The sequence below is a fragment of the Ctenopharyngodon idella genome, chromosome 17 (assembly GCF_019924925.1).
Source record: "Ctenopharyngodon idella isolate HZGC_01 chromosome 17, HZGC01, whole genome shotgun sequence".
NCBI classification, from domain to species: Eukaryota; Metazoa; Chordata; class Actinopteri; order Cypriniformes; family Xenocyprididae; genus Ctenopharyngodon; species Ctenopharyngodon idella.
The window spans coordinates 26,791,096-26,811,739 of record NC_067236.1 but is presented as its reverse complement, the minus strand read 5'-3'; the positions used below and the strand labels follow the sequence as shown (position 1 = coordinate 26,811,739).

Sequence of the window (20,644 nt, the reverse complement as noted above, 5' to 3'; positions counted from 1 at the left end):
AGAACAACTGTTAATCTGTTGCAGGCTTTGACGAGCTTAATGGAATGCCTACTTTTCTAGAACCAATCAAATTCCAGGGGGAAAAAACAAGCCACACCCTCTTTTTTCTCATTCAATATTCAGTATATAAATAACACTAAAATAGCATTGCATTGGACCCCTTTGACTTTTATTATATAGAAAAAAAAGAGAAAAAAAAGAAGACATAATTAAAAATATCTCTTCTATGGTCCAGAGTTGAGTTATGGTGGTTGTGTGAGAAATGAAGGTTCAAGTTCAGCCTGCATTGTGACCCAATTCTTTTTTCTTCTCTCCTTTTCATACCTATCTAAGCATTACATAAACTAAATGACTTCATATTCAAAACCAAAAATATAAAATATTTTAGGAGCTGTGCTGTAGTTTTTTCAGGACAGTAGGGTTAGGGATGGAGGGCTGCCTAGCTCACAGACATTTGTGGATTTGTGCTGCTTTGATCCAGCAGTACAGAGGGCATGACACCTTTTCTCACTCCTGAGAACATGAAAGGCTCTTTGAAAATGAAACAGCACTAGGAGGTGTTAACATGGCACAGGATCACACGCTGCGGGGGAGTTTTCCTCCCACTGTGATTAAGTTTCACAAACACATACAAGAATGTGTGATATCTGTGCATTTTAATTCCCTTTAATTCCAAATTAGAGGAATCCTTAATGGCTCTGCAGTATTATAAGTGCATGCCAAAAAAATTAAAAGAAAAAAAAAAAAAAAAAGGCTGCCACATTTGATTTGTATGAAATATTTCATAGAAATGGTTAAATGTTTGTATAATTAGATGTGATAAGTGCAGCCCCCCTCCCCCCCTGTGGAAAGGCTGCTAATAACAACATCTCAAAATAATTCATGAGAACAACCGTGTGATTGTGAACATTCTCCTTTTGTAATCCAGCAATGTTGTGTGCAGTTGTTCTTGCCACACAGTGATAGATTACTACGGGACGCCATTGCCGTCTCACTGAAAACAAATATAGCTTATTGCATGAAATCGTCGGCCTTGCCAAGTATTATTTGAGCCACCAAGAAAATCTTATCACTTTTGTGTTGTACTGCACAGTGACAAATGATTGTTATTTTTGTCCTTTTTTTGGCAAAATCATAGAGAGAAGGCAGAAAAACTCTCAAAACAAGTTTTAGGGGTCTGATTCACTTACAGAAAAGCACTATGGTACTGCCATGATTTTTGGATGTGGTATCATGGATTTTTTTTTTTTTTTCCCTTTTATTTATTTATTTATTTTTTGGACATGGTGATACCACTCTCCGACGGCCCAACTCCGAAAAAGCCGACGAGGACCAACTTCAGCCGAGTGGAACACACTGAGAAAACTTAGTAGGCCAACGCACAAAAACTGCCTGACGGCCGACCGTCGGCTTGGTGTGTTCCGGGCTTAAAGCGTAACTTACGCAACATTAGACGTCACGTAGTACATCATGGCGTAGCATAATAAGTCATGGTGTCACATATGTTACACTTTAGACGTAAGTAGAATCCGTATGGCAGTTTGGCTGAAAGCTAGTTATTTTACTTTATAACATTTCTTACACAAATGCATTGCTTCACTTCAGACCATCCCCCAACGAGCCGTGTGGAGTACGTTTATGATGGATGGATGCACTTATTTGAGCTTCAAACTCATGATCCCCATTCACTGCCATTATAAAGCTTGATAGTGTCGGATTATATTCGTCTGAAAGAAGACAATTCAAGTCATATACACCTAGAATGGCTTGAGGGTGAGTAAATCATGAGGTAATTTTCATTTTAAAGTGAACTAAACCTTTAAAACCAAAATTATGTTGATTAATTTTGTTAACTGAAATAAAGGTGAAATGAAATAAACATAAATAGTAGATGAAAAACTTAAATGAAAATTGGCTGGCAACTAACTGAAATTAAATTTGTTTGAATAAGATTAATTATTAAAATTACTAAAACTGAAATAAAAATATAAAAATAAAATGACAAAGCATATAACAAAATTACAAAAACTAAAATGAAAACTTAAAATATATAACTAAATAATAAAATTTCATATAAATAACACTAGAATAACATGGTATTATAAGGTTTTACCATGGTATCACCATAGCATTTTTGGTCACACAGAACTAATTATGTACAACAAATTTGGAAATCCAAATGAAATTAATTAAATGTGAATTATATGTTGCTCACTGAACGTCCTGTTTCTTTTAGAAATATGTTATATGATGGAAGTAAAAAGGGTTGTGGACATTTCAAATTGACTTTAAGACACAAAAAGGTGCAAAAGGGGGTATTAATCACAAATCAGGCTTCATTTCAAACAAGGGCAAGATGAAGGCTGAAAGATGAAGGCTGAAAGATGAAGTCTGCGGTTTCCTGCATGAAACCTCAAGTTACTGTGAGTGAAAAACTAAATATGTCACACCGCCCACACACTTAATACACCTTTAACTTTGACAAGGAGAAATTTTGAAATTTAAAACACTCGACTCGTTGCCCCAGCCTTCGTCTAATTCTCCCTCTCAAGCTTTTTCTGCACTCTCCCTGAACACTCCTCTTACACTTGGCTTGTATCTCAATCGAAAGAGTCTTCCTGCACATTATCTCGCTCCAAACACATCCCCAAATAAGAAATGTGACTCCAGAGGATCGGCCCTCAGTAGCTAAGGAGACAATGAGAGTGGGAACGTTTATCCCACCATCCTTGGTGGTTTCATTTAATCGTGGGATTAGAAAGACAGCTCATATTGAAAGCTTATCTCTTTCCCCCTCTGGAGAGATTTATAAGGGCAACAGATTTTGTTTTTGATACAAGTAATTGTATTTGGCTCATAGGATACACAAGTATCTATTTCACACATACGAACCCTGTCTTGAATCTTTTTCTGATAAAAGGTTCCTTCCTTTGTCAAAAATGCAATCTTGTCTTTTTGTTTTGAGAGATAATTGTCTTCTTGCATTGCAGTCGAGCCGCCCGGTTCCTTCTACTCTCAAAAAGGATTCCTTATCATGAAATGTGTGCCGCTCACTGCTATGGGACTCGATCAGATTACAGGAGATGGTCAGGTCTTTGTCGATGTTATGTTGCTTCTGAGATGCCCGATACCATTTTTTCACCCTTTCTATTTTAACAGAAGGAAGCTGCCTTCTGGTAAGACATGTTCAAGGAAAAAAAGGAAGAAAGAAAAACATTTCAAGTCATCTTCTGTGAGTTGTATGAAAGGAAAAAATAAGAGAAATAAACTCTGGTAAGACATATTCTAGGAAGAAAGGAAGAAAGAAAAATATTTCAGGTCATCTTCTGTGAGTCATACGAAAGGAAAAAATAAGAGAAATAAACTCATTCATATTAAACAGGGTTGCGCAAATAAAAGCAATCCCTCTAAAACAGAGGATAATGGAGACAACCAAAGGCAGACAGAGCAGGTGGAGCTCTCTTACTGCAATTTACTGCATTAGGAATGAGCCTGACTTTGGTATCCAAACTCAGTCTCAAGAGGAAAAAAAGCCCCATAATGCTTTAACAAAAGAAAGGATACGCAACCTTACAGAGAGGTTACAAAAACAACAAGGACTTGTGTGTCAAAAACATCATGCACGGCATCCAGACATTAGCATCAAGGTGGCGCCCGACCTGTTATGTGTGCTTGCGGAACATGCTGATTTAGAAGTCATTGAGATGAAATGGTGTTCCTGAAGTAGGGCACCATGGGATCCTAAAGCGTCATTTCTAAGCTTGCTTCAGCAACTACAGGGATGGCACAGCATGGGGTAAATACGTATGATTACACCTATGAGCTCAATTCAATACATTTCTGCACAATCACACATAATATGAGGTTGTAACTGCCTTTTAAGAAAAAATACATTTAATGGCTCCAAATTTAACATATTCAAAAAGATTTGCAAAGAATTTAAAACGAAAAGTAGAATAAAAACTAGGTTAAAGGATCATAGTTAATCTGTGATCCGTATGGACCAGGCCCCATTGGCATGCATGCGTTTCATGGATTAACTGCCAGGTTTCATTATTAATTCGGCACTTGCGCGCTGTTATCTTTATTATACACCCGAAGCATGCACACACAGAGAGGTGCATTTCAGATTGAATTTGATTCCTCTTTCTCATTTCCATGTGCTTGAACGGACATGTACACACAAAATTATGTCAAAATACCAGTCTTGGAAAGAATTCTCGTAAACACAGTCGGTTATGTCTTAAAGGATTAGTTCACCCAAAAATGAAATTTCCGTTATTAAGAACCCATGTCTTTCCAAACCCTTCTATGGGAGATAAAAAACCTCTCGGATTTCATCAAAAAATATCCTAATTTGTGTTCTGAAGATGAACGAAGGTCTTACGGGTGTGGAACGACATGAGGGCGAGTACTTAATGACAAAATTTTCATTTTTGGGTGAACTAACCCTTTAAGTGAACATAAACAGTTCAGAAAAAAACAGGATATGTATATTTATATTTGAACCGTGCATTCTGTCTTAAAGTGACAGTAACCTATAAATACCTGCTGCTGTCCAAGTCATTAATGTTAAAGGGTTAGTTCACCCAAAAATGAAAATTATCCCATGATTTAATCACTCTCAAGCTGTATATGATGTATATCTTCTTTCAGACGAACACACCATTACAAAGCTAGCTACCATAACTAGCTTCCGGCTGTCTGCTGGAAACCAGTTATTATAGTTAATAAAGTTTCAAATAGGGATATTTTTCTTACAAAAACCCATCGCTTTGCTTTAGAAGGCCTTTATTAACCCCCTGGTGCCGTATGGATTATTTTTATGATGAATGGATGCATTTTTTGGGATTCAAAATCACGCACCCCCATTCACTACTATTATTAAGCTTGGAAGAGCCAGGATATTTTTAAATATAACTCTGCTTGTGTTCATCTGAAAGAAAATAGTCATATACACCTAGTATGGCTTGAGGGTGAGTAAATCATGAGATAATTTTTGGGTGAACTATCCCTTTAATCAAACAATAAACACGGCTTTAACAAAGAATTTATATTTAATTTAAACAGTGAACACTATAGTCTTATTTTACATTTAGGCCTAATTATTACATGTGTGTATCTGAACACACTAGTTAGACCTTTATTTGTAACTTTGTTGTAAATTAATTTGGCTAGTAATTTTTGCTCGAAGTGCTGATTATGATTATTCATCTATTTAACCCTGTTATAATTTTTTATTTATTTATTTATTTATTTTTTTACACTGTAAAAATGATTTTTTTTTGGAGTACATCTTACAAGAAAATAAATTTCACATTTAAGTCAATATTCTATATATTCTATACCATTTACAATCCATTCTAACCAGTACGCACCAATATAAGATTGTCATTATCATTCTTTTCAGTGCAAACAGGCCTTTCTTTGCAAATTGAGTTTCTTATAGATTGTGCTTACTTGTATATGTAAAATAGATTGCACTTTAAAAAATAACGCAGATAAATATTGTATTTTACCATTAAAACAGGATCATATACGTGGTCAAAATAGTACTTTTTAGTAGTGTAAATCAAGAGCATTGTGGTGAATGAAGTGAACCTGGACTAACAGTTATCAGCAGGGTGTGCAACAACAGATGGGAAATGAGAGAAGTGAATATCTCACTGATGGTACAAAAATGATACGGTGATTTGACTGAAGTATGGCGGTCTGAACCACTGTCAGTGCTATAGCAGAACAGCAGCGCCCACCGCATATAATCGCCTACTATTTTCCCCGCTGTCATTCGCTATTACCCAGCCTGGGTCCTGGAACTGCCAAAGCAGCCACAGGGACATCAAAAAGCCTCTGCACAGCCATAAAGAAAGAACTCATCTTCTTCTCAACACATACACACAAAGATGCGGACACGGACACACACTGTTGAACCATCGTATTGCGTACACCCGTGTCAAAAATGATATAACATCCCCTCCGTGTTCCTTGTCGTAACCCCTGTCCCACGAATGCGCTTGTCTCTTGAACACAGCATCAAGCTGCCATCTGATTGACACACTCTGACATTTCCTGCCAAACCGTAGGGGTGTGTGGGACAGTTTAGGGCTGCAGACAGAGTGATAAAGATTTGGACTGATTCCATTTGCTTTTGTTCAATTTTGGTGTTCCCTCGCCTCGAACTCGAACTTGCATTATCTTCATTTTTGTTTGGTTTAGCATTCACTTTACTGTGAAAGCTGTGACAATATTAAAAATGTATACTATTATATCTAAATAAAAAAAAAAAAAAAAACTAATATCAATCATTGAAGATGCTACAAGAGAATGTAGGCATATTGACACAATAATGTTATAAATATAATATATTTTTAAAAATTACTTTTTCAGATGATAGCAAAGGTAATATAGATGTAAAAACAGAAAATGAGTAAGAAAACTTAAATATAAAATTAAATCAACCAATCTACTAATACAATAATTTAAGCATCTCTCATATCAGGCGATAACTGTTGTGGTTACCTGTAATATATAACATTAAAATATATAAAACCGGCACTAATCAGAGACCATAAAGACAAAAAGGACAATAGAAGAGTTAGTCTTAAGACCTCATCTTACCAAAGTGTCCAAAAGTGCCCCCTATACCCTTATTCACTCTTCCCTACATTAGTCCACTAATATAGTTCACTTGAGGTAGTGAATGAAAACGCGTGAGTGAATTCGGACACTGATTGTGCTTGCTGTTTAATAATTATTTGAAACTAAGCAAACTGGCATCTCCAGTATTAAGATGAGATGATTTATCTTGAACTCTATCATGGAAACTATGAATAAACCTTAATTAAACAAATTAATAATCAATTAAAAGGGAATTTATACCTGTATCTTTTGGTCAGATGAGGGAATTCATTTGGCGCGCAACTCTCACAGTGCATTATGTGTATTCTCTAGCTTTTGAGCGTACATCGATTGCAGTGCATTGTGGGACTGAATGAGTGCACTCGATAACATCCACTATGGTTTCGGGCACCGCTACAAATGGTTGTCCCTTCAAATAATGCCCTATTTAAGCTTAAATAAGGTATAAGGGGCATTTTCGGACACAGCCAGAATCTACAACTTTCCTCTGAATTAATCAGAGTAATTAATAATTAATCACAATCGTTCTAAACACCTCTTATAAAGGGTTAAAAAAAGATCTGAGCAATTCAATTCTTTACCGTTTCTTGTGTCTGAATGTGGTTAGCATATCAGTGACAACATGAGATAATTCTTCACAAGATTTAGTATCTGTGGTTTTCTAAATATAACGTCTTATGGTTTGCAGTTGTTAGTCCATGGTACAGTTCCTTGAAAAGAAGTTGCTTATCTGGCTCTTGCAGTAAGTTAGAAAACTAGATTTCCACTCCATAAGTCCATTATATGGTAAAGTGAAGGGAACGAGAGAAGATTGTGCTGATTTTCAACTCAGCTACAGCCTAAATAATAGAGATTGTTGAATTCTCCTTCAGCATTTTCTGGAAAAATCCAGGCAAATCCAGTCAAAAAGCACACATACTTGCCTACAACCAACCAGTAATACTAGCAAAGAAGTAGCGTCTTACACTTATTCGTATTTGTTAGCTGTTACCGGAGGGTGTGTAAATTGTATTAGGACATGTGGCGGCACTTGGCTCAGTATCTCTAAACAAGTAAAGTGAATAGACAAGCACAGCACAATTTATTCTCAAAGCGTTGGTTGGTGTAAAGTTCTCTGAGCATTCTGCACATGGCCTCGGGTTACGTTGTAATGACAGTCATAAGCTTTAGGTGACCGAGCTTGTGGCCCTGTAGACATCTCTGCTTGACCTCTTGGGACCCATGGGAGATAAATAGGCAGTGTACTTGAAAGACACTATGAGCTAACTTGCCCTTGCTATTTGTATGTGCTTAGCACAGCAAGGTAAGGTATAATAACTTGGCAAAAGCACAGCTCTGGAACCGATGTGGCGAAACTATTAGGCATTAGTTCTTCGACGCATTAAGAAAATAAAGCACAGATGTTTAGTGTGGTTCAACTCTCTCCATGGGTTTTTTCAAGAGCCTGCTTCATTTAGCCTGTAAATTAAATAAAGGATAGCATGGCAGCGAACCAAAAACTCACAATATCACTGGAGGACTGCAGCTCTGTCAAAGAGACCGTGACACGCACAAATCCTCGGAATATATTTCTTCATCAACGTTCTGACAAGATCGAATTGAGAAATCAAACATTACAAAGAAATCAGTGCCAAAGCAAAGAGCAGCCTGCCATGAGGGGACATCTGTCTTCAAGCATAATCATATTCTATTCGCAGGTGGCCATCTGAATATATAAATATTTTATTATCATGTTGAAACTTTGGCAGAGAAAGTAAATTTTGCTGACATTTATATAGAAGTGTTATACCACCGTGCCACCTATAAATCTCAATGATATATTTCCCCAGCTCTTATGTGAGTCTGCTGCAAATGCCCATGTTGGCAAAAATGAAACTTTAGACCTAAAACAGGCAGGCGCTGACTTCTGTATAATGCATCCATATGAACAGCACGGCAACACGCGGCTGCATATATTTTTCATGCCTAATATCATTCATATAAATGGCAGACTGATAAATGGGTGCATTAGTAGAGTTGGCCACATAAAATGGGTTTATTCAGTGCCGACAGGAACACAAACTGACGCCCTTAGATGCTCTAACAGGAATAAATGGACACGCTGATGTAACGAACAAGAAAATTACTCTACATTGGCTTTGAGTATAGGCATGTTCTTTGACAAAATACAAAACTTTACATCGCTGAGAATTTCTGACCACCTCGACGAGAACGTTCGCTTAATACTCAACAAAATCTACAAAACGAAAAAAAATATTGTCAAACATGTGAAGGGACGCCATACAAGATCATGCACGCGTTTTCATGCTGTGTAAACGTTAACGTTAATTCTGTGAATTTTTTTTTTTAACAATATTGTGTTTTTGTGATTTCTGCTGCTGTAAATTTAACCTGGGCAACATTATCTACAGAAGTTGTCTGACATGGGTGTTGCTGAAATCAAGGATCTCTAAAATATGAAATGGTGAAAATGGCTGTGAATGTGATATTGCTTTTAAAAGAGAACAAATAAGAATAAAATATTCATTAACTTACATTTTAGACCCATCATTGGCAGTTACGTTGTCTGTTTTGACCACCAACGATAATAGTTCCAAACAAAGTCAAAGCGGGATCAGCTGTTGCATCTCCGACTCGCAACAAACAGTAGCCTAGTGGTGTTCAGTTTTGTTGAATGCATTGGTTGAATCAATGATTCAATGACTCACTCATGAAGTCACTTATTTCTTTACAGGAAAAATCAGTGATTTTGCATCAATTTAGTGAATGTTCCAATCAGTGATTTTTTAGACGAATCAATTGAGTATAACTGTCTCATAAACACAGTCACTTGTCGCCACCTACTACCATAAAAATGTAGCCCACAGATAGTTACTGAAAAAATCCCCACTATTAATATGCAAACTCTAAATTTTCTTTCTTTTCTTTTATTTAAAATATAATGTTTAATAAAAATATTTTTCTGAAATGTTTTTATTTATTTATTTATTAATGCATGCTGGGGACAGAAAAATATTTTCACATGTTAAGTAAAAATCTGACAGCTGAGAAAAAAAAAAAAAAAAAAAAAAAACTAAATTGAGCCCTAAATTTTGTCTAGTTGATGCAGTGACCACAGTCCTGTACTACGGTTATGGACTACTGGACATATTCTCCATGACAGAATCTCTTTGCAGGTTTGAGGTGAAAGAGTCCATGGGGTCCATTGCAAAGCATGTGTCTTGTGTGTGACCAAGCTGAACAGACAAGTGGAGGAAGTTTGCGTTGTCTAATATCGCCTTAATACTCTCATAAAATAAAATTCATGACTAACAGTACTCCATGTACCTGCATTATAGGAAAGATCCAATTGACATCACATCAATGCTATCAATGTAATTCATTGTGACAGTAATTGTTACATCCACCAGCTGGAGTGCCCTTGATGTCCACCAGAGGGCACTCTTTCCATCTTGGTTATCTCACCATATACTACATTTCCCAGAACCCATTGCCTGGACTCATTGTGCCTGATTACATCCACCTGTGTCACATTATTCTTGTTAACCCTGCCTATTAAGCCCTGTGTTTTCTGTAATTCATTGGAAAGTCTTTTTAAGTGTCACACTGCATTTCTGATCGCTCTCACTCTGGTCACCTGTGTTTTGGTTTTGACTTTCAGCTTGGTTTCCTGTATTTCCCTGTTTGCCTGTGTCTTGAACCTTGTTTTATGTTTGAACTGTTTGCCTGTGTGTTTGACCCATCGCCTGTTTTATGGATTATAATTCTGGATTGCCCTAATAAGGCTGTATTTGGATCTTCAACCAGTCTCGGAGCAGTCTGTGACAGTAATATTGTTACAATTAAACGAATCTGTTTTCTATTTTAATACATTTTAAAATGTAATTTCATCATAAAGTTTAAAAGAACAGCATTTATTGAACTGCTGTAACATATCATTACTGTCACTTCTGAACAATTTAATGCATTCTTGCTGAATAAATGTATTAATTCTAATATTTCACAATAAATAATTTTACTGTATTTTTGATCAAATAAATGCAGCTTTGGTTAGCATTAGAAACTTAAAAAAAAACAACATTTAAAACATCTTACCATCCCCATCTTTTAAAAAGGTAATGTAAATCATCAGTGCACAGTATCTAAGAGGAGGTATGCAGGAAGGTTTCCATATTTAGTATCTACTGCTGCTTCATCACGTCAATTGGTTTCCAAAGAAAACCATAGTAGTGCAGCAAAAACAAAATGCCATCATTTTCCAGCCATGGAAGAAAAAGAAAAATCTAATTGACACAATTAAACGGAATTTAGGAAAACAGAAGAGACTACAATTGCACTGTTTGTTGCTATTGTTGGGACTGAGGCATACACATGATGTTCCTGAAATGAAAGTACACTGCACAGTCACTGGGGAGACAAAGTGACTTTAGAAATAGCTCGAAAGCAGCTGCTGTCCAGTTCTGTGCATTGTCCATACATCTTCTTGATGTCATAAGCCAAAGGTTGAAGTGGTCGGTGAGAGGTCTTACCTGAGGGGAAGTGCTCATTGATGGCCCAGTTGTCCACCTGAAGTGTAGCATTGCCCCCATTTCTGGTGAAGCGCACTACATGGTACTTGCCGTCATTTACAGCGGTGCTGCTCTCCTGGACAACGATGTCAACCGTTCCGATGTTGAATGTGACTCCAATTTTGCCTTGCTCCTGAAAAGGATGAGCAAAAATCTGTTTTGTCCACAACATCTAATATACAACAAATACATGGAATGAATTTCCTGTATTTGGCTAAAGATACACTGTAAAAAATGACTAATTTTAACGGTAAAAGACTAAAAATGCTACAGTAAACATTTTAATTGGTTAAACGCTGAGCTATCTTACTCTACATGGTGAAGGACTGTAATAGATTTAAAGGGATATTTCATGTAATGCAGTTTTTGAAAGTCAAAAAAAAGTCAAGACTTATCATTTAGTTAAAAAAAACAAACATAAAATGACGTTCTCAGAATTTTGTTTTTCATTGAAATACCTAGTTTTTTTTTTTTTTTTTTTAAATGACCAAAAAATGTTCATCCAATTATTTATATTCAGTCCGAATGAAATAATATGATGAATAATACACGCACCCTGTTCACCAGACATCATATGTCATCAGCGTGTTTTATGCTATGCAGTTTATGTACCAGAGCAGCGCAAACAAACAGCAGCCGCCTTTTACAGTTCCTACCAAATCAAAACAATAAGCTTATGCTGCGTTCACGCCATAACCACCATAATACAGAGATGGCAACACATGATGTTCTAACCAGAGCTGTTCACATCCTCAGACTCAGAATAATGCGTTTCCATGTCAACAGTATCAACACCGAAACGAATCTGCAGAAATCCGGTAAAAGCTCTCCAAGTTGATTACATTCATTATTATTATGGTGTTATGTGCTTTGAGACATGATGTAGTTTAACGCCGCCTCTTGTGACGCTTTGTCGAGAGCATCTGTGTGTGTGTGTGTGCGTTCATGTGTTTTGGAGAAGGCGTGGCTTCGGACAGCGATTTGCAGGGAGGGTGCATATGCTTTCAATGCTAGCAGGCTAATGTTAGCATTTCCCAGATCACCTACTGCACCTTTAATATTTACATTAGGTTGTGTAAAGTTACTTATTATGAACTTTCATTCATCATGTGGCTTTCTCTGTATAACCAGGTGGTTGTCAGTATATTATAAAGGTAAAACAACTAATTTTAGTAATTTGGTATATTTCAGATAAAGAAATATGTTTTTTTTTTTTTAACTATAAATTCAAGCTCAAATGTTGTTACCATATTTTTGTATGGAAAAGTTCTGACAACCGCAGTATATATATATTTTATATTGTACATTTTTCTGATGTTTTCACAGTTTACACAATGAAGAGGTGCACTTTATTTTGTTTTGACTAATTTTTAATGACAGAGATGCCCTTGAAATCTGTCACCTCTTGCTTTGCTTTTGTTCTAGCAGGATCCTGAATAATCTATTAGCATTAGTGACCCCTGATAAACTTGTCCGCTTGATGAAAAGTATTCATCAGCCATTAGCACCCCCCGTCTTTGGAGGTGAAGAATCAGGCTCATTGATTTACATAATGCAGTGAAAGTGGACTAAATCAATAGCATTAGCTAAAACAGAGAAAGAGATAAGAATGATTAATGAATAGGTGTGCAGTGTTTGCCCTCATGAATCCATGAGGCTGTGTGCAAATGTAGCTGCAAAGATTCACACTATAAATTAATTAGCACAGCCTCAATGAGCATCGGTGGAGCAGGAAACATTGAGGAAATGTTTCATCCATCGTCAATGTCATGAATTAACTGTGTTCTGAAAAAACACCTTAAACCGGCCTAAGCTGGTTTTCTAGTCTTATCTGGTCTGGTCTTCACTTTTTTTTTTTTTTTCCAGCAGGGAATTTTTTATGTTTCTTTCTATTGAACCGTTTCATCCTCCGAAACACACTCTCTCTACCCCCTCCAGAGCCCTCTGGGTTGCACGGATATATTTTATGGTTATGTTAAACCGAATCTGGTGTTGTTCTTATCTCTTGCAGCATGGAAAATGACGACAGATGATAAATTGTATCAAGGGAGATGTTTATCACCGCGCAGTGCATTTATCACGGCAAAATCTCTGTGAGCGAAATCTGGGCCAGTCTTCTCAAGTTCATTTGGAAGACTTTTCCAAAGACTGGAATGCTGTGTTCATCCTACCCTGTTCATGATTTTAATTAACCCTCATGTTGATATTGAGTTTACTGATTTTTTGTTTGGTATCCCAGAGATGTACACTATTGGGGTCTTAAAAAAAAAAAAAAAAGCCCATTGCAAAGCATGTGTCTTGTGTGTGACCAAGCTGAGCAGACAAATGTAGGAGGTTTGCATTAATACTCTCATAAAATAAAATTCATGACTAACAGTACTCCATGTACCTGCATTATAGGAAAGATCCAATTGACATCACATTAATGCTATCAGTGTAATTCATTGTGACGGCATCCCTTTCAATGATCTTGTACTAATGATGATTTTTATATATAAAGTCACGGCAACCTTAGAAGATTTAGACTTTTTGACCTTCCCCAATTTATCCAATCATACTAAAGTGGAAAAAAATATGGGCTTAGAGGAACTGACTAGTACATGATTTTCCACCTTTGCTTTTGCAGACATTATAAACCGAGAAGAGATATAATAGTAGATATGGAAAGAAAATGTAAAATGGAACAATATCAGTTCTTTTCATTAAGAGCACAGAGAAAGAACCAGGTTCAATGCCATAAAAATATGACGTCAATCATTTATTTTCACACTGCATGTGAAAATGTCTTGATGTGGCACAATCACAGCAACATATCAAATTTGTATTGTACATGTAAGTGGAGCAGAATTTTATAAATTAAAAACTTTTAAACATTTAAAGATTTATACAACCATTCAAAAGTTTGGCGTCAGTAAGCTTATGTTTTTGAAAAGAGTCTTTTCTGCTGCTCACCAAGGCTGCATTTGATTTAAAAATACAGTAAAACAGTAATATTATTACAATTAAACATATCTGTTTTCTATTTTAATACGTAATTTTTATTTTAAAATGTATTTTCATCAATTTCATTATTTCAGAAATCAGTCTAATATGCTGATTTGCTGCTTATTTGAGTATTAATTATCAATGTTGAAAACAGTTGTACTGCTTAATATTTCTGTGGAAACAGTGATACATTATTTTCAGGATTCTTTGATAAATAGAAAGTTCAAAAGAAAAGTGTTTATTAAAATAGAAATTTGCTGTATCTTTACTGCCATGTCTGATCAGTTGAATGCATTCTTGCTGAATAAAAGTACTGATCCTAAAAAACTTTTAGGATCCTCCCAAAGAATCCTAAAAAATTATCATAGTTTCCACAAAAATATTAAGCAGCACAACTGTTTTCAACATTGATAATAACAAGAAACGTTTCTTGAGCAGCAAGTCATCATATTAGAATGATTTCAGAGGGGTCATGTGACACTGAAGATAATGATGCTGTCCCATCAAGGAATTAATTGCATCTTAAAATATATTAAAATAGAAAACAGGTTTATAAATTGTAATTCTGTTGAACTCCATCTTGCTGTTTTTAATCATATCTAATTGACATTCATAATAATTACTATTACAGTACATAAGATTTATTTTTCATTAGGCTCCACTTCGTGCCATGCCTCCATAGTAAAATCATACAGCCTCTCGTAGCTTATGCTATATTTTAAAGTTTGTTTATTTATGTATTTAATGGATAGATATTCATAAGCTTGTCATTGTGTGGTAGCGTTTTAATGAAGTGTTTGTGTTCAATGATACTTCAAGTCTCTTGAGAGCATCTTTAGAGGAAGGAGGATAGTATGCTACTGTAACCCTGCCTTTCTTCCTGCATGGAAAGCTACAGAAAACATATCTCTGCACTCCTTTAAAATATTTATGAGACGAAAATGAGTCAAAACACATAAAGAGCAATTTGCTAAATCTGTTTCCACAGACTTGCACATACATACACACACAGTGGTATGAAATATCTAACCGTACTGCCACTTTTAGCTTGTGAAAGCTTCTTGCTGCTGTATTACTTGTTTGATCACAGAAACACTCTTTTACATTTAGCATCAAAGAGTTTAGAAGAGTCTCTCTCTCACACACACTCTCTTTCTCTACATCCATCTCATCCCCCTTCACCGTTACAATTCCAATACTGCAACACTTTCGTATCCAGGAGGGTAAAAGGACGAATAAACTCTTGGTTTTTGAGCAAGTGATACATGAAAGGAAATAGTCTGTCACGCACACACTATATTGAGTGTCATATCAGCGCTGCATACAGGAAGAGTGTTCAAATAGAGAATAAGCTCTGTGTGATATATGTATCTGTTATGAGTCAGTGACAAATAAACATGTCCAAAATCATGAAAAGGAGAAATGTTATCTTTTTATTCACCAAAAAAAAAAAAAAAAATTATGACTACAAATGTAGAGTGGTATCTCTAAGTAATAAATCATTTTCCTTGAATCATTTCATTATTATTATTATTATTATTTTTTTTTTTTTTGAAAAATGTAGGAAAAATATTTTTAAAACATTTAAAAAAAAAAAAAACACTTTTGTGGACCTGAAAAGACCTGAAATAACCTAAAAAACTGAAGGAAAAAAAAAAAAAAATGACAAGAAAAATAAGTCATGAAAGACCTGTTTTATGGTTTTCTTGTCTCATGATCCAAAATGGGTAATTGGTAATGCTACATTGGTAACGCTAATATTAATTATATTTTATATATATATATATATATAAACTGCTCCAGTGCTTATGTTTCAAGTATATTTTTTCTAATAATTAAAATATAATGTATATAAATACAACGATTTCAAGGCTTATTTCTTTAATACAACTCCCAGAGCTTCTAGAAATTTTTCAATGATTTAGAATTTGAATACATGGCTAAATGTTGCTTAATCATTTTTGGATGATGCTTTTAGGACATTATTCACAGTGTACAATGATTGGCACATCCAATTGCTTATTGTGTATTTGGTCTTGCAAAAAACACTGATTGCCAGAATGGGTTTGAAACAATGGGACTCATAATGATTTTGAAAGCAGAAAAGCTAAATAAATACTAGACAAAACTAGACAAAAAATTTTGATGGAAAGAAAGCCTGGTTCTTTTGGAAAAAACTTGTGCAAACAACTGAGGCTTAAACTAAATCTTGATATTAGAAGTTTGAAGTTTGGACCAAATTTATTCCCAACTCTTCATTTTAGATGTTGTCTCTAGCATGTTGGATAATGATCCATTGAATTCGGGGCATTCTTTAAATGGCAGCAATCTCTACTGCTAAAACCCCAATCCACATCTTTCATAATTGAATCCCTTTTTTTATTCCATGGGCCACTTCATTTGTTTTGCTGTTAACCTCCATCAAAATATTATAATGCGCCATTCTAATATGCCTTTCAGGAAAAAATAAACAACAAAAAATTGCAAGTAATGAATAAACAGCAGTAGGAACAAAGCAAGTGTGGCCTTATTTGTATTCTGCGACACGCTCCTCCGATAGCCAGACAGTTAGAGTCCTGCTCCAGAATGCAAACTCCAATCATTACAGTCATCAATTGTGCTGTTCTTGCTCTCCTCTGCTGTGCGAGAAGTAAAGAGGTTTGCCCCACTGTATCACCTGGACAAAATTGATAAGTGGTTAAAAGATGAACCTTCTCTCCCTGTGAGTGCCCGTCTGTGAAGTGCTGATAAGGGGAGATGCTCCTCAATTGGTAGTAAAGAGAAAATGGAAGTGACAATTTTTCGTAGCTGATTGTTTCATCAATATAAGAGTCAATATTTTCAAGTCTGCTGCTAAATAGTGTGGGATCTTTTTCGGAACAACTTCATTACTTTCAGTTTAATCTGTTTCTCTTGGCGTGTCATTTAGCAAGTGCAAAAAGACTAAAAACTCTGGAGCTAAGGGATACGTTTAATGGAAAATTAGCAAGTTGCAGTAAACAGAATGGACATGGATTTGCAACACTGCACAATACATAATGGTAATTGAGAAACGAATGGTTTGATTCTTTGTTGCATTATTAGAGCATTTATAGTATAATAAAGACACGTTCACTTCAGATTACTGAAAAAGTGAAGCATCATGTTTATGATGTTTTGTTTGTCGCACTTATTAGACCAGCATGGAGGGAGAAGTTTCAGCAGCTTGACACTTATGAACGCCTTAATAAACAGACCTAAAACTTACTCATAAGTGCAAGATCTAAAAATGCTTTTAAATTTGATAGTTCACCCAAATGAAAATTCAAGCAAATCTCGCCCCCCATTGACTACCATAGTATATTTTTTCCTGCTATGTACACAATGGGGGGCGAGATCTGCTTGGTTACAAACATTCCTCCAAATATCTTCCTTTGTGTTCAGCAGAACAAAGAAATTTATACAGGTCTGGAACAACTTGAGGGGGAGTAATTGATGACAGAATTTTTATTTTTAGGTGAACTATCCCTTTAAACAGCACAACAATCAGCCAACCCAGGATCAACTAAACCCAAATAAAATGTTGACAATTAGTCCTTTAAGTCGCTCATTGCTGCTTAAACCACCAACAGAAGATTTTCAATTTCCCACAGCCTTTCAATTAGGTTTGCTGATACAGGCGAAATCTCGAGGGAGCCTGGTGTCCGTGGGACATCTGCGTTGAAGAGCTGCTGTGTTTCTGGAGTAGTTTATAGAGATATCAAACATGTTGATGAGGCAGAAAGCGCTCTTTAATTCACTGCTAGCTGCTGATTTGCCTGCCAAGGCTATCGGGTCCACAAAACACAGACAGCTGCCAGACAATACTTAATCTACCCAGAACTTGCTTCATCGACACTCTTACACGGCAAACGGAAAACAACATGAGGGCAGAGCTTATATGAAAACTTTGCTGACAGTAAACCGAGTCAAAGTTTCTTCCAGAAGTACAAATATGCATTTGAAAAGAAAAACATAGTGAGTTTGAAACTGAACGGCCTTCAATGGTCTTATTGTAATGTAGGTATAGGAATAGTGTTTCAAGGGCAGCACTGCTCTGTTTTCTTCCTTTTTAAAACAAAAAAAGAAAAAATGATGACGGTCCGAAGTGTGAGACATGATTTATGGTCTACAGGTAACAAACTAAAGACTACAATGCAAAGCTCTTTACAGCGCTCTACCTCACCGTCTACTAGAATTTTTCATCTTTCCGTTATGCACACAGACCTTGGGTGTATAAATATTAATATACAGGACATAAAGAAGACGCTATGCGAAGTCAAAAGGATCAGATGCCTCACAACATTTGTTGCAGATCCTGAAGAAAATACAAATAAAAAGAAGGCAGCTGCTTATCACATCAAGTATGATCTGTCATGTGAGCAGAATATGAGCAGCCACATCCTCAGGGAGGTCAAAAGACAAAGACATTTGTGTTTCGTCTGAGTCTGATGCTGATCAGTCAAAATGTTATCTAAATAGCCTTCTGCGACATCACAAACTACTCCACCTTGAGTCGACATCCACTAGATGTTATTCCGTTCTGCAGACCAAAGCAAAGCTGAGAGAATGAGGGATGATATTTTTTTTTCTAATTTGCTTTGTCAACAGAACGAGAAGGAGCTTATTTCAGGGTGAAATGTGCCGAAAAAAACGTGCCGAAATGGCACGCGCCACTAGCGTTTTCTCTCCAGTGCAACTGGAAAACTGAAGGAGAAAGTCAAGCCGTCACAAAATCATCTACACTCTGATGGTTCGTTACACTTTATTGGTAATTAGATCACCATTACCCGGAGGGGGCAATCCGATTATGTGGGCTACATCTCGTTAAAAACACAACTCATACTTCTGAGCCACTAATTCAAATAGCACTTGAAAAAAAAAAAAAATGCTAATGAGATGCAGGATGGGCATTTAGCTTAGAGCGTAAACTGATGGAAAAACCATAAACTAGAATTTCCACAAGAAAAGGATCAGAGCTGAGTGAAACAGTTTGGCTCTGGAAGTAATAATCCATCATTTTCTCCACAGAGAAATTAGACATATAAACCTGTCAATAGAGACCTACAACTTAGGTGCATTAGTGGTGGGGATTTTTGTAAGTTACATCTATACGGCAATAGATGGCAATAAATGACTGTCAAAAATATTGATTCAATACTGAAACAAGTGACCATCTTTGAGTGAGTCACTGAATAATTCATTCAACCATTTTATTCAAAAGCACTGATTCATTAAAGAATGAAACAACTGTGTTTATGAGTGAGTCACTGAATCATTCATTCAACCGTGTCATTCAAAAGCACTAAATCATTCATGAATGAAACAACTGAATGTGTTTATGAGTGAGTCACTGAATCATTCATTCAACTGATTTACAGTGTTCCTGGAAATTGAAATAGATGTTGTAATTTCATATTTTGCATATATTATTATTTGTTATATGGTTTGTATTGTATTGTTAAAAACAAGTCCTAGAGCGTGACATAATATCCTATTTTTTTGCAGTGTCCGGAGAACATTGCCAAAGCCTGACTGCTTTACTGTGTGTTGTTCAAAGTTTCATTTTGCAGTTTTGAATGAACTATTTTCTTATAATATTGTATACAAAATGTAAGTTACTGTTAGTCTACTCAATATTAACTTTTTGTTTTTTGAACTGTTGTATAAAAGCAATATCACACTCGCAGTCATGCTAACATTTTATACAAAGGCTAAAAAAATGCAAACGTTATGCGCATACACATAATGTGTCTATAGGTGCCTAGTGTTTCTTTACAAAGTGATATTGCCAACTACTGGCCTGGCATGCATAATACAATGTTTTAGTCATTTTTGTGGATCCCCAAAACACTGCTGCCATGTAAATGAACGGCCAAAACGCATAAAAGGTTTTCAGTTTTTAGTTGAAAATGGTGTTATGCAAACGGCCTCTAATACGGGAAACTGTGCAAAAACCATTTAGTCCAAATTTTCTTGATTGACTTTTGAATTAAATTTAGGCTTTTATTCACGTATAAACACTGATCAGCAAACTTGAACAGAAGCTCAAGCGAACCTGCTTGACGCGTGAAAAAAAAACCTCATTGGTTCTTGCAGAAGCTCAAATGTGCGTGTAACAAACGAGAATGAACCTCATTGGTTCTCGCACGTCAAGCAAGCATGAACTTCCGTTTACTACAACTGATGTGTGAGTTAATTAATGTTTATATGTGAATAAAAGCCTCAATAAAATCTGTTCAGTGTATAAAGTGATAGTGTCTCCTCAGAAAATTTGTAAACCGCTCGATTCATATGAATTACTTTTATGATCTCTTTATGAACTTTTTGCAGCATCAAAGTGGTAGTTGCATAGCTGTCAATGGAGGGACAGAAATCTCTCAATGTTTGATTAAAAATATCTACATTTGTGTTCGAAGATGAACAAAAGTCTT

At 35.9% G+C, this 20,644-nt stretch overlaps 1 protein-coding gene across 27 annotated transcripts in view; it reads right to left on the bottom strand.

Moving 5' to 3' along the window:
- The window catches only part of nrxn3a (neurexin 3a), a 350,095-nt gene that overhangs the window by 46,007 nt on the left and 283,444 nt on the right, over positions 1-20,644 (bottom strand). For all 27 annotated transcript variants that reach the window (XR_007925837.1, XR_007925839.1, XR_007925840.1 and 24 more), the window contains one exon: positions 11,169-11,340. Coding sequence is in view for 23 of the 27 variants with exons in the window: in XM_051867470.1 (XP_051723430.1) it covers positions 11,169-11,340 (172 nt within the window). In the remaining 4 variants the exon portion in view is untranslated. The remainder of the gene's footprint in view (positions 1-11,168; positions 11,341-20,644) is intronic.